Source organism: Zonotrichia leucophrys, chromosome 3, assembly GCF_028769735.1.
Source record: "Zonotrichia leucophrys gambelii isolate GWCS_2022_RI chromosome 3, RI_Zleu_2.0, whole genome shotgun sequence".
NCBI lineage: Eukaryota > Metazoa > Chordata > Aves > Passeriformes > Passerellidae > Zonotrichia > Zonotrichia leucophrys.
In genome coordinates, this window is record NC_088172.1 from 35,929,431 (window position 1) to 35,943,992 (window position 14,562).

Below are 14,562 nucleotides of genomic sequence, written 5' to 3' on the forward strand. Positions count from 1 at the left end.
TCTGCCTTGGAGCACATAAAACACTGTTTACATTGAAAGCAATACTGCAAAAATACTCTTTTTTTGTGAAAGCGGGTGCATTCCTAGTAGGTGGGAAGAGCAAACTGCACATCCATGGAAAGATTTGTCCCTTTGATGAGGAATCTCATCTACCTTTTAAAATGAAGGTCTAGAAAAGTAAACTAAGACATTTCTCTACTGGAGTCCTGCAGCAAACAGCAAAGCTTCTCCTCAGCAAATGCTGGGTTTATCTGATGTTAATGGTAGGCTGAACTTCTGACTATACAGTACAGGTTTCCCAACAAATAACTTATAATGAACCCTTCTCAGGGTTAATTAAAAGTCTAGAAGGGGCTCTTTTCTTCTGTTATTCCTGGAGCAGGGTTGCTGAGTGCATTGGTGCACTGTAAGTCACTGGGCAGATCTGTGGTCACAGAGTCTAAGGTACCTCAGGCGACAAAATCCACGGGAAGGCGTTTGGTGCACAGATCAGAACCAGCTTGGTTTTAAGCTGCGTTTTTTCACTAATCTTGGCTGTCATCAACTGATTTTGGATGGAATTAAGCTTGACTGTCCTAGCTACCCTGAAGTCTACAATCTCTCCCTGTCAGTGAGGAGAGTGCAGCATCAAGATGCCTTTTCCATCCCAGCAAGGGACTCATCCCTTGAGTGAACCAGCAGTGTGTTCCACCTGATCACCCTGGAAACTCTGTGTGTTATGCTGGAGTGAGGCCTCACAGTGGCCTCAAATTGGTGTCAGTGAAGTAATGTCTCATTTTTCTGCATGGAATTGCAGGCAGGGGGAGATGACTCCCCAGGAATTCTCCAAACACTTGTGAAGGGAGGGGCTATTGCATAATGCCAGCTGGGAAGGTTATACCACATCTCTAAAATAAGATATTACAGGGATGTCTGACCAGTCTAGATCAAAAAGTTGGACACCCTGGATGAAAAGCATTGGACTTCTGCATTATGTATGTGTTATGTACATATGAGATCATGGTGGAACAGCAGTGTCTGCCTCTGACTTAGAGTATATGTAATCCTGGCATATATTGACTATGGCTGGCTGACATACTGGCTCAGTAAACACCCATTTTTATAAGCTGTTTACTTCTTTGGTTGTGTCCTGTGTGTTTCTCTCTTTTTCCAAGAATGTTTTTCCTTTTCTCCATCTTCTTTAAGAACAGAGTATCTGCTGAGTCCTTTGCATGATGTTAGACGATTGCTGTGTTTGTCAAGATGAGTCTCGTAAAACACTCCCCTGTCAAGGAGCTGTAGCCATGCTGAGGATTAAGAAAGTGGGATGTGATAAAGAACCGAGTAAACAAGGACCTATGGGAGAGAAAGAGCATTCATTCACCAAGGATGTGGGGAGAAATGTTATTTTTCAGCTCCAAATGTCCTAAAAGCCAACATACCATCTTGGTGTTAAGTGGTAACACATAAATAATATACTTTTTCATGCTCAAATTTATTGTCTTTGGGCATGCCCAGAGAAGCTGTGGATTCCCTATCTGTGGAAGTATTGAAGACCAGGCTGGATGAGGCCCTTAGCAGCTGGATCTAGTGCAAGGTGTCCCTGCCCATGGCACGGGGTTTGAATGAGATGATCTTTAATGCTCCTTGCAGCCCTGACCATTCTGTGATTCTCTCCCCCTTAATTCAGTGCCCTGGTAGAGATGGGTGAAACTCTCACTAGGCTGTTGCTAGCTAAAGCCAAGGGAATCAGAAGTGTTGCACCTAAATGAAGATTTTAGCACAAAAAATGAAGATTTTAGCACAAACACTTCTGCAAAAAGTGTTGCAGAAGGTGCAACACTTCTGATTCTAAATTCAGAATGGAACATACTACAAGGCTGGACAGCTGAAAACCAAAACAATGCCCAGTCTGAGAAGAGCTTATCATTAAAGCACACCTAGCTGCTGGTAAAATTGTCGTGTTGGGCTGGAAGGTGTTTCTTCTGGCAGTTTCTTCCCTGGCACAGAAGAGGAATTAAGAGCCTGGTGCTTTTACCCCAAGTCCCCTCTCATGTGATCTCACAGCCATGCTCAGAGCTTTCTGAAGATGCTTTTCTGGTATTTTTCCATGCTCCCTGCCCCCAGATCTGTGTTGAGAACTCTGGAGTTCCACCTTGGGCCCTTCTGGTGTGGTACCCTGAGAGACAGTGGCTGGCACACTCACACCTGTTTCAGTGTGGTTTACCTGCTACACAAGTGTGTAACTTCCCAGTGGGAGGTCACCTGCACAGTTGTGTATGTGCCACAGGCTAAAATGTCAAATCCATGCCCCCACAACACAGGCAACCGTGAAACAAGAAGGGAGGAGGGAAGGAAATACATGTGCCATAGGATGAGACTGAGAATGAAACCAAGATGAAAAAAAAAGAGATTATTTTATTGCTCTGTTTTCATGGTGCACTAGGTGCTCAGAATTCTTTGGGCAAGCTCTGCTGCTTGTGTTTGTGTGGGAAATCTTGCAGACTCTCTTCTTTGTATTACAGTCATGCTTGAACTGGTTTTTGTGCTTCTGGGCTGCTACCAGAGGGTAGGGACAGAAGGACCCAGACCAGTGAGGAACATTCCCTCTTCCTGCAGAACCCTGTGTAACAGGACATGGTGTTTGGGGATAGAGAAACAAGAGATCCAAAGTATTTCTCTATTAATATATTCTCTCTAAAATGCTGCTTTAGACATTTATCGTCCCCCTCAGTAGCATTCCCACACTGACCTGATTCTGCCATGCTTATTCAAATGAAATTTGCCTTGTGCTGCAGTACATGTATATTTTACAGCTGAACTTTGTAACAGTAACAGACTCAAACTCTAAAATAAAATTACTTTTTTAAGGTGATGGGATACCAGAGGAATTGTTTTCTCTTTACAACTTATGTAGAATATGCTTAGTGAGCCCCAAATCTCCCTTGAAGGTAAATCTACTTTTCCTTCTTTTGAAAGTATGCAAATCCCTAAAGCCGCTAGGACAGAATAATGCCTTTCAGCAGAGTGAGCTAGACAATTGCAGGTAATTTTCCTGGCTGTGAAGTCGAGCTAAGTGCAAGGTTCTTTCATTTTGCCCTGTGGTTGTGCAGCAGTGATTCATTCATAGCCCACGGTGATGCATTATTGAGGAGTTGTCTGTTGTGTCTTCATTGCACGCTGTCAGCTGCATAATAAATAATTGATTGTGCTGCTCTTACTCCACATTAAAGATAGATGAGTATCTAATACAGGAAGAAAATGAAGTAGCAAGGCTGCCAGTGTTCAAAAGATGAAGCATGAAGTGTGCTGCAATGGCAGGAGCTGGGAAATGCCCACCACCACTATCCATTTCCCACTTCTCCGCTTTGAGTCGGTTTGTCATGGCAACAAATGGCACATTCAAGTCCTTGCTGTTGCCTTTCTAGACAAAATGAAATAATTGTGGTAAAGGGCTGATATGCCGCAGGGTTGTGCTTATCCCCTTCCCCCTTTTTTTCAACTGTTATCCCTCTAGACTGAAAATTCCCTTAAAGTATTAATAATTTTTTCTTAAGTAGCTGCAAACTGTCAGGAAAATGCAGTCTAAGACAGTAAATCCTTTTTTCCACATAAGACTTTGTTTATATTAAGCAGAGAAAATGTTAGCAGGATAAAACTGAGTGCTTGTAGTGGTACTAAACCTGTATTGTTGAGCCTTTCCCTGGAAAAGTGAGGCTTCCTTTGCAGTTCAGTTGCCAAAGTCCCCAGACAGGACACAGTAAGGTGGCCCCTATTCCAACACAGTGAAGAGAACAAAAGCATCTTCCAGCTCACATTCAACACTCTTTGTTTCCATTACAATAGCCATCAGTAAAATAATGAGACAACAAATTTGTCCAGAAGAGTTTGCTTTGGAAGTCAAGCAAGGGAATCAGAGGTGTGTGCTGCTCACTGTGTGTGGCAGGAACAGGCTCAGGGCCAGGTTACTGGGAGCTGTTGTTATGACAGAAATGTGTAAAACAGTGAATTGAATTTTGAGATAATAATGACATTAAGATGGAAGAAGTGTGAGATGTCTGAGTGATGCACATCTGGATTCTGATGGAATGTGTTGGAGAGCTGAGTTAGGTCCTGGGAAGAAGAAACACAAGGCACTGACAGTATTTGCCTAGAAAACTGTTGCTCAGATCTTTGCATTTACCACCAAGACATGGGGGAATTGTTTTGGTTCCTGAGGGAACCACACTTTTTTCAGGTGTGTTATCTTGAGACTCAGCCACAAGCTAAGTTCCCACCACTGAATGCAGGGAATGCTTTGCCAGTATTTCAGAATTGAATCCTGAAGAGAACTGATCTATTTTAATGTAAAATGCAAGTAATATCACTGTAGAGTTCTGCTGGTGTGAATCAACCTGGGATGTGATTTGTGACTTTATGGATGTGTTTCTCTCACCACAACTTCAGGGATTGTGCTGAACTGTGCCTTCCTCTGTACATTGGGAAGGCATCGTTTATACAAGGACTTTTGTGCAGTTACTAGGACCCTTCTGATAATATATTTTCCAGGCTAAAACTCGATATTAATAATAGTTGCATGTTGTAAATGGGGGGAAGATCGGAATTTCCATCCTTTGTGATATTATCCTGACAGAATATGGATATATTTTGACATAGAAACAATATATTTTATGACGAAAAAAAGAAACACTTGAGATAAAAATTCTTAACCCACAGCAACATTATCTCCTCAGAAAGTCCTAGGAACCAAACTGAAAGATTATGTTCCGAACAGCACAAATTGATTACAGGGTGTAATTGGAAAGGTGATGGCATTGAGTGGCATCAGAATATAGTCCCTGTCCTGAAGAGCCTCTGGTCTACATAAAATGAAATGGATAGTGTCCTAGAAACTGCTGAATATCTGCCCCTCTTTCTGCTGCCAAAACGTGTTCAGGAAGTAGCTGTCTTCAAGTATATGTATTGCCTTTACATTCTGTAGGTAATTACTGTTTGAAAAAGTATACCAATGGAATATTTCCTAGATGGATGATGCTGTTTTTTCAAGGTCACCTATTAATTCAGTTTATCCCCTTAATACTTGTGAGGTAAGTGAATCCCATTGTACAGGATAAAAAGAGAGCAACTAGTGAAATCAAGAGATTTGTTCTGGATTAGGATCTTCATCTTCTGATTCCCAGAATTTGTCAACACTGCAGAGACAAATGATTCAGTAAACACTGGAGTCAGTGAAGCCTGGGATGCAATTTTGCCTGTTTCATTTAGGGATGGATGGCTGAGCTCATACTGCCTCTCTAGGGCCCTAGTGAAGGGCAGTCTAGACCTGGCAGTCTAGCATTTGGTTTAAGGTACCTTACCCTTTTTAAGATAGTTGACTGAGAAAGATAAACAGTTCCAGAAGGTTATTTCAGCCCTAACACCTAAATCTAAGTGGGATGAATCATTCTTGGAGATACCTCTCTTTCTCCATTAACCATAGGAGTAGCCTAGATGCTAGGCTGAAACCCAGTTTGTACCTTTGAAGTGGATAACCTTAGCAGTAGAATTTACACATGAATTTTCCAGGTTCTGGCACAGAAGCTTGACACACTATCTGTGGATGGCCTCCAGTGTTCTCTCTCCATCCATCCTTGGTGTGGATAACAGTTTGGGGCCATGGTTTGGGGCAGGGTTTTGTTGGGACAATAGGTGTATTAGGTGTCTAACAGCTGGGATGGCTCCATGGATTTGTGCTGTGTGATTGCATACATTCCCAGCTGAATTGTTCTCAGATGAGAGAAAAAGAAACTTAGTCTGTGCTCCAGCCTTTCCATTCCTGGCCTCTCCTCAAGAATAGAGTTTCTTTGATAACAAACACTGAGCCTTTCTCTTGGCAGAAGCTCTTACAGGCTCTTCTTTCTACACAGATTTTTTTCATTGCATGCGTTGGACCTTAATGTTGGTATGATCCCTATTCCTCTGCCAAATGGGGTTGAAATTGGCTCAAAGAATCTCCCATTATTAGGCAAGTGCAGGCAGTTTCATTTCATTAGCCCTCTCCCCTTAGGAAACAGACTTCAGTAATGGGATCTTAGCTAAAGTAGTGCAGTGTTAAAAAGCAGTGCAGACACAGCTGCAGGCACACCTGTGTTTTAATAAGAAGTAATAACTTGTGCTGAACCTCTCCTGAAGTTGTGTTTTCACTGCCAGTTTAGCCCAAATGGCATTGTAGTCCTGGCAGTTTGGATGGATCTGTGGTCATGTTCCTTAATACAATGATCCAGCTGCTCTTTAATCTGCAGCTTCAGTGAGCTGAACATCAGAGATTCAGTAGGACCCATGATCTGAAATGTCTCCTTTTCTACACCCTTTTAATTTTTAAAGCCTGGTTTTCAATTAGGATGCCTTGTAGATCAGAATGTTTTCAAATCTGTGCCATATTCTGATAACCAAGTTTGTGCAATTAATTATTTTAATACAATGATTGTTCCCTTTCAGAAACCTAAGGGGGTTTTTTACAAGTAGCCTTCCTTATAGGCATCTAGATGTCCTTGCTCAGTCAAAACTCTTATTGATTGTTCTGACTTGCAAAACATTGTTGTTTCTGAGTTCCAAATTGTGGGGTTTTTTCTCCTTGCTGTTAGCTAGATAAATAAAGATGTAGGCTGAAGATGGGCATATCCATCCTTGTTGAAGAATATTAACGAAATCAATTTTTTCACCAAAAAAAAAATCAATTGGTGCATTAGCAAGAGAGAAAATAAAGCATTGTGCTGTTTTAGCTCCCAGGAGCCTGCAGAGCTAACTCTAGCTCTCAGAATCAGAGATAAAAAAGATCTAAAGTTCACATCTAAATCCGCATCGGAACTTCTTCAGGGCACATGGAGCCTCTGACTCATTTCCAGACTGGATGTGCATTTAAAGGGCACTCACATAAAAACTGCCCCTCCTGCCAGAGCTTCAGTGAATACAGACAACATTTGACTCTGCATTCCAGTTTGTCTTCCAAAAGCAGTAAGATGATGGCACAGGAAGTTACATTTGTCAATCCATAACCTCATGAATTTTCAGTTGTTGCTGCTGAAAATAGGATGTTGCTGTAAATATAGAAAAGCCTGATTTCTTCTACAAGGTCTAACACATCTTCTGTGGGCATTTTCTAGTGAAATGAATTAGTTTTTAAATGGTGTATGAAACTAGCAAGCTCATGGGAAGATGGAAATGTTGCTTTAAAGGGGAAACATTGTCCAGGAGCTGTTGTCAGAACCTCTGAAGATTTAATTCTGATTCTGTCTCTGGTTTGATGTGGGGTGTTTGTAAACCATCAGAGCTTTTAGCTAAGAGTTTTAATAGGATTTAGTTACAAAATGAGATGAATGCATAATAAAGTGTTGTGGAACTTTGCATCTGAATCTGAACTTTCAGATTGAGGTTATTTTGTAATAAATATCTTCTTTACCTCCTTGGGCTAATGTGAAGAGTAATTAATATTTGGGTACTTTGAACATGCAAGCTGTGATGACAATACTAAGTTTTAATATTAAAACTATTAAATATTGGGATTCTGTAGTAGTCTCCTTCCATTTCATAGAATCATAAGGTTTTATGATGTGTTTAAAAATAAAAGTGCTCTGAGGAAGGACTGTCACTTAAATTTAAGATCAAATACTTCAAAAAGGATTATATTATATGCCTGAGAGTTCCCCCTGAGCTGCTTCTCCCTGCGCGCCCTCCCTCAGTACAGGCTGAATTTCTATATTATAAATGAATCCATCTTAATCTGTAGCTTGTTCACGAGCTGCTGTGGCTTCCCAGCCTGCCTGGAGGGGTTTGTGGCTATTCCTGAGCTGATACATTGCACAGTATATGGGAATTTCCCCTGTATTGGTGAGGCCATTCCTTGAGTTCTGTGTCCAATTCTGGCCCCTCGGTTCAGGAAGGACATTGAGGGGCTGGAGTGAGTCCAGAGAAGGGCAGTGGAGCTGGGGAGGGGTCTGGAGGGTAAGTCCTATGAGGAGTGGCTGAGGGAGCTGGGAGTGCTGGGTCTGGAGAAAGGGAGGCTCAGCAGGAGCTCATCACTCCCTACAACTCCCTGACAGGAGGGTGCAGCCAGTGGGGGTCAGGCTCTGCTCCCAGGGAACAGGGGACAGAACAAGAGAAAACGGCCTCAGACTCTGCCAGGGCAGGTTTAGGTTGGACAATCGGAGAAGTTTCTTCTCAGAATAGACATTGGAATGAGCTGCCCAGGGAGGTGGTGGAGTCACCTGGATGTGGTACTCAGTGCCATGTTCTCTTTGACAAGGTGGCATTGAGTCAAAGGTTGGACTCAGTGATCTCAGAGGTCTTGTCCAACCTCACTGATTCTGTGGATCTGTGATTCTATGCGCTTGCATGAGAGCACACATACAGCACTTCATTATTTGACTGTGAAAAACTAAAGGATTATGTCAGGCACTGATGGTTATGAAACATTCCTTATGGGCAGGTTACTCCACAGTTTTCTTTCTAAAGCCTTGAGCACATGCACAGGTGTGTCTGAAAGACCAACTTGGACAAATGTTGGATCTGGCTAATGGCTAATGTGCCTTAATATGGCATTTGATTTTAATATTGATGTAAAATATCTGGACAGAGAACCCCACTGGAATAATCAAACACTCTGGGCTCATAACTGCAAGTCAAGAACTCCATTGCCACTGATTTAACTACTAATGAATTTGGAGACATCTGTGTCTGAGCTGTTGTTTGGACTGTCCTTTATTCATTGCACAGAAACAGGAACTGCAGGGATGTGATTCATTATGTCCTAATGTACATCCCTAGATTTGGTTAGATGAATTGCTCCCTGAAAGTGCATTTTTTCTCTGACTTGATTATCTATTTTCTCTGAGTAATTAGCTCAAAAGTAGCTGGCTACATCTTAGAAGCCTAAAAGTTGGCAAAATGAATCCTACTTTTTTAGTCTCTGTTTTTCATTCTGGCACATCTCTTCATATTTACCTTTGATTCATAGTACAGACTTTTTAAGCAAGCAAAATATGCCTCCTTGTTATTGGATAATAATTTATGGTTTTCATTGAAAAATAAAATTTGTGCATCAAGCTGATCTGTTAATATAACTGCTTTAATGGAAAGAAACTAGTATGACTGTATCTTTGATACTGAATCTTAAAGACACTTTTTCTCAGCATTTTCTTTCAAAGCTGGACTTGTTAATGTTCTTTGCAACCAAAGTCTTTCTCAGATTAATTAACTTCTCTTTGTGCAACCCCTTGCATAGAAGAGTCATGGTGTATGCCTACAGTACTGGCTCTACAGCACTACAGAGAAAGGATTGATTCTAATATAGAAATATCAGCCTAACCTTTCAATATCCAGAGTAAAGCATTTTGAGTGCCAGGTACTTCTAAATTGAAAGCTACTGTAATCAGCCACAATTTGAAAAGAGAAGGAGAATAGCTGATCATGTAGTGCTCTGTGAAGGTTTGTCCAATTGCTGAGGAGTCTGGGCATGTGTTCAAAACCCATGGATTGAAGCAGTGCCCATGCAAAGGAACAAGTCACGTCTCCTGTGACTGTCTCTGAATGAAAACATGAAAAACAAGGGTAGTAGAACATTTATATAAATGTCTCTCCTGCTTTCATGTTTGAGAGTCTCTTCTGTTCTCTCTGTACGAGGAGAGCTGCAGTTGTCACGTTGTGTAGAGGTTTCACACACATGGTGTGGGATGGCTCTGTTTGTGTAACACACGTTATTAGGGGCAGCCCTGGATCAGGCACCTGCCTTGGGATTCTCTCTTCTGCTGCCTCCCACTTGTTCCTTGCCTGCTTTTATCCACTTGGGCAGAGAGCTCCACTGTGCAAACAACAGCTCTTCTGTATGTCTGTGCAATGTTTGGTGCAACTTGGGTCATAACCTATTGCATTGAGAACAGTAAAAATAATTTCTATTTTAGAGTCTAAATTACAGGAAGGCAAAGGTAACAATATGGTACCACTGCAGTTGCCTCTCCTGCCTTTTGAATGAGGCTTTAAAGTAAAAATGGAAATGAGCAGCTGATGTGACCAAGACATTAATTTTTCACTCCTTCCCTCTCCTCCATCACTTAAATTTAGATGTATCTCAGACTGAAACCATGTGTCTTGTTTTGGCAGGAATGCTACAGAATGGAAAGAAGTTTGATTCCTCCAGAGACAGAAACAAGCCTTTCAGGTTCAAGATTGGCAGGCAAGAAGTAATTAAAGGATTTGAAGAAGGTGTTACACAGGTACTAATAAACTGTTCTGTCTGAACCTGGAGTGGGCTCAAGGGTGTGTGAGCTCAGCAGTGTCCAGGGCAGTGGTAACAAGACCAAGTGGAAATCACAGTGAAGGATATGAAGTGTTTTTGTGAAAGCATGGTGCATTTGAGCACAGTATTTCCTGTAGTTTCCATCCATCCATCCATCCATCCATCCATCCATCCATCCATCCATCCATCCATCCATCCATCCATCCATCCATCCATCCATCCATCCATCCATCCATCCATCCATCCATCCATCCATCCATCCATCCATCATCCATCCATCCATCCATCCATCCATCCATCCATCCATCCATCCATCCATCCATCCATTCATCCATCCATTCATATCCATCCATCCATCCATCCATCCATCCATCCATCCATCCATCCACCCACCCAGGGCTATCCCCTGCTCATGAGCCTTTCCCCATGGTATGCATTTGGGAGGGGAGAGGTGAAGTCCCCTCCCCAGGTGCTCTGTCCCTCTCCCATGGGCAGCTCCACAAACAGCAGTGGCCTCTAAAACGTTGAGGTTGCAGCTTTTTATGGAGTGATCTCTATTCTGCTACTGCATAGAAGCCCAAGCTGCCCTTTCTGATGACATCCATGAGCCAGCTACAGGTTCTGACCCTGACTGGATAAGGTACCAAACTGCACTGGTACATTTTTACTACTTCACACTCCCAGCTACAAAACATTCACTGACCAGCCCTGTGCTGAGAGAAAGAAAACTGCCCTCAACTGATTGCAGTTTGAGTACCAGCACAGTACAAGCCCCAAATTACAATTCACTGCCAGGGCTTGCTTTTTGTGCAGTGCTCTGAGGGCCCCCCACACACGAGGAGTGTGATCAGGCTGCTCAAGAGCACAAGTGAATGAGATCAGGGTTCAAATTCCTCCTGACTTCCCATTTCAGGATCCAAGAGCTCAGTGTAGGAGGCAACTGTTCAAATACTCTTACAGGAACAACTTTAACAGGAACAAGGTCTTATGCTTAAATGGAGAGAAGGGAAGAATGCAAAATGAGAAAAAATCCACTGAGAAATGATGCAACCATGCTTTTCCAGAGAGGGGTGGAAGAGACAAGGGTTTCCAGCCCTGTGGAGAAAGCAGTGCAAGCATTCCCCTCTCTCCAGCCAGAGAAGTCCATTTGAGGAATCCTAGACTGTGAAAAATACCATCTTCCTCTGAAGGATTTGAGTTGGACTATTTATCATTTGCTTTGCAGAAAGACCTAAGAGAGCTCAGGACTGCAGAGCTGTAGGAAGCAGAAGCCAGTGCAGATAAAGCAGCATCAACAAGTGCTGGGTGAATCAAGTAATCCCTTCCTTGACTGCTCTCACTCCCCAGCTCTTGTCCCTTAGAAAATAAGTGGCCGAGAGCCATGCCAGGAGCCCGTGTGGCCACAGGCTGCCCTCCTGCTCCTCCTAGTGGATCACTGACACAAGTCGAGCTCGTGGCTGTCTCTTCCAGCCCAGGTTTGAGGAATTTGGGGAGTGTGCTGGACAGAGTCTCTTGGAACAAGGCAGGTCCCTGTGTCCAGCTCACAGATTTCACAAACCTTGGTGTAATGACTGTCAGGTGTCAGCAGGGTCTGTCTGCATTTCTCTGCTCAGCTTCTCAAAGTTCAAGTTTGCCTCATCCCTAAAACCCCGGGCATGACCTACCAGCTGCCTGCTTTGCATGGACACATTGGAGCGCTGGACAGCCAGCCCCATGCAAAATCTCTGTGGGGACCAGGGGAGGCCATCAGCTTGGCATCCTCAGCCCCATACCATGAGTACTCCTCAAATGTGGGAACGTAGAAGAAAAAGAAAGAAAGAAAGAAAGAAAGAAAGAAAGAAAGAAAGAAAGAAAGAAAGAAAGAAGAAAGAAAGAAAGAAAGAAAGAAAGAAAGAAAGAAAGAAAGAAAGAAAGAAAGAAAGAAAGAAAGAAAGAAAGAAAGAAAGAAAGAAAGAAAGAAAGAAAGAAAGAAAGAAAGAAAGAAAGAAAGAAAGAAAGAAAGAAAGAAAGAAAGAAAGAAAGAAAGAAAGAAAGAAAGAAAGAAAGAAAGAAAGAAAGAAAGAAAGAAATCCCTATTTTTCTTCTACCCAAAGTAATTGACTCTCTAGCTTTGTATATTTCATAGAACCTGAAAATATTCTCAACCGAGAGGTATCACATCATCTGTAGTCCAGTGATGTGCCCAATCTTGGGAGAGAGGTCTGAATTAAAATCACTGCTTCAAATCAGGGGATGTTTCTTGGCCAGTGAATATTCTATCATCAGTGTATGAAGCATAAACAGCAATTTGAAAATGTTCCGAAATACTCAGTTAGAAGATAACTCCACATCTCAGTGAGCAGTTCCGAGGGCTCTGCGCCTGGATAAGTAGCATAAGTGAGATCTCTGCCCTGGGGCTTGGACTGAGTTTAGGGAAGTAAGTGCTAAACCTGGCTGTGTTGAGCACTGATCTCTCATGAACAGAGAGCTCTGAGGGCCTTTCCCAGGGCCTGCTGATGGTGTTCCTTGTACCCTGTGCTCCACAGGAGGAGCTCAGACCTCCTGCAGCCTGCCCTGGTATAGGCAGGATGGACCAAGCATTGTGTTAAAAAGACTTTGTGTCACTTCCAGGCTGGTTCTGGCAGTTTAAATAACTGCTGTGAGAGTGCAGATCATTGAGGAGGCCCATGCCCATGTCTGAGCTCTTTGTGGCAGCTTCAGCTTGAAGTGAAACCACTTGGACTCGGAATCGTAGAGTGGCTTGGGTTGGAAGGGACCTTAAAAGTCTTCCCCTTCCAAGCCTCAGACTCAATAATCTTAAGGGTCTTTTCCAAACAAAACAATTCTATGAACACTCCTTGATTCTGTAAATCTGTCAGGTAATGATTTTTTTTGTTGTTGTTTGTTTTCCTCCTAATCCTGTTTTTTTGTGTGTGTTCTCTTTTCCTTTCTCCGATGTCCAAAACACAGATGAGCTTAGGACAAAGAGCAAAGTTGACCTGCACACCTGAGATGGCCTATGGAGCCACAGGCCACCCTGGGGTCATACCTCCCAATGCCACACTCCTCTTTGATGTGGAGCTTCTCAGGTTAGAGTGAACCTTCCCGAGGGAGTTGGCTGGAGACATCTGTTAATAACCATCCGTTCCTTCCTGCCTTGCCAGCGGCGGGAGGAATCTTCACTGGAACCCCAACCTTCCCTGCTCAAGCTGTCCTGTCAGTAGCGCCTGGCTCTTGGTTTCCTATGCCTTCCTTCTCTTTTCTAACTTTGTGGTGTCTGTATCTGCCTTTTATTAGAAGCTTTGCTCTGAGAAAAAATGTCTCCCGGTGTAACATTTCCGAGTTGTACATTTTATTGAATTTGCATGTACGAAGAATTCACGGTGATGACTGAAAATATATATAAATATAAATATATATATATATATATTCCTTATTGAAAAAACCACTGCCTTACTGTACACTTAAACCAAGAAAAAATAACCACAAAAGGTGCTCAAAAGAAAAAAATCCAATGTACGCCTTGTACATGAACGGGCATTAGCCAAACAGAGTTACCTGCGCTGCCACTTTTCTCAACTTGTACGTTCTGCTTGCTGCTGTTTTAAAAAAATACTGTCTCATTTAAGAGTTATAAGTATATATATAAAACAATAAAATCTTGATACTTTACCATTTCTCATCCTGTTTTTCTCTTCTGTCTACTGGGATGCTCTTTACTGTACAAGAAGTTCTTCAATCATCAACCCATTTTTTGTTAATTATTTCTCTTATATGAAATACATGTAGCTCCATGCACTGCTTCTATTAGAGATGGCCCAGTGGAAGATCTCTGTGGGACCAGAGGTACCAGGGACATGCAAGTAAGGGGTGCTGGGACAATTTTCCTGACTCACCATTTCCCCTGCCTCTATAGCCCCTCAACTCTGGCCAGAATTTGGCTGCTGAAGAGATGGAAAGTGCTGCTTGTCAAAGACGTGCAGTGCTGGTCTAATTATGTGCCTTTACAACAGCAGAACTAGTGTAATATTTTCTACTGGAGCTGAGCAAGGCTAGAAAAGATCAGGATTATGTGCATCCACCTTTCAAAAGAAATCCGAGCTGTGGGATGATGTGGCCACTGAACACTCCGGGGTTTTCAGGCTGTAGCAGCTGCTGCTGTTTACAAAGCCTGCAAACTGACCTTGTCCACTGGGCCTCTGGCACTTGAGACTCTGCAATATTTATTTCATTTGCTGCTTGTATGAATTCATGAAATGCTGGTTTCTCTTCTGGAGGCAGGAAAATGTGTTGGCTGTTAGCTACCTGGATTTGGGAGCAGGACCTGATCAGCA

The 14,562-nt window shown here is 42.6% G+C and overlaps 1 protein-coding gene across 2 annotated transcripts in view; it reads left to right on the plus strand.

The window, feature by feature from the left end:
- FKBP1B (FKBP prolyl isomerase 1B) overlaps nucleotides 1-13,908 on the plus strand; it is a 44,780-nt gene extending 30,872 nt beyond the window's left edge. For both annotated transcript variants that reach the window (XM_064707804.1, XM_064707805.1), the window contains 2 exons: nucleotides 10,114-10,226; nucleotides 13,199-13,908. In XM_064707804.1, the coding sequence (XP_064563874.1) occupies nucleotides 10,114-10,226; nucleotides 13,199-13,327 (242 nt within the window). In that variant the 3' untranslated portion in view covers nucleotides 13,328-13,908. The remainder of the gene's footprint in view (nucleotides 1-10,113; nucleotides 10,227-13,198) is intronic.
- Nucleotides 13,909-14,562: the final 654 nt, after the last annotated feature.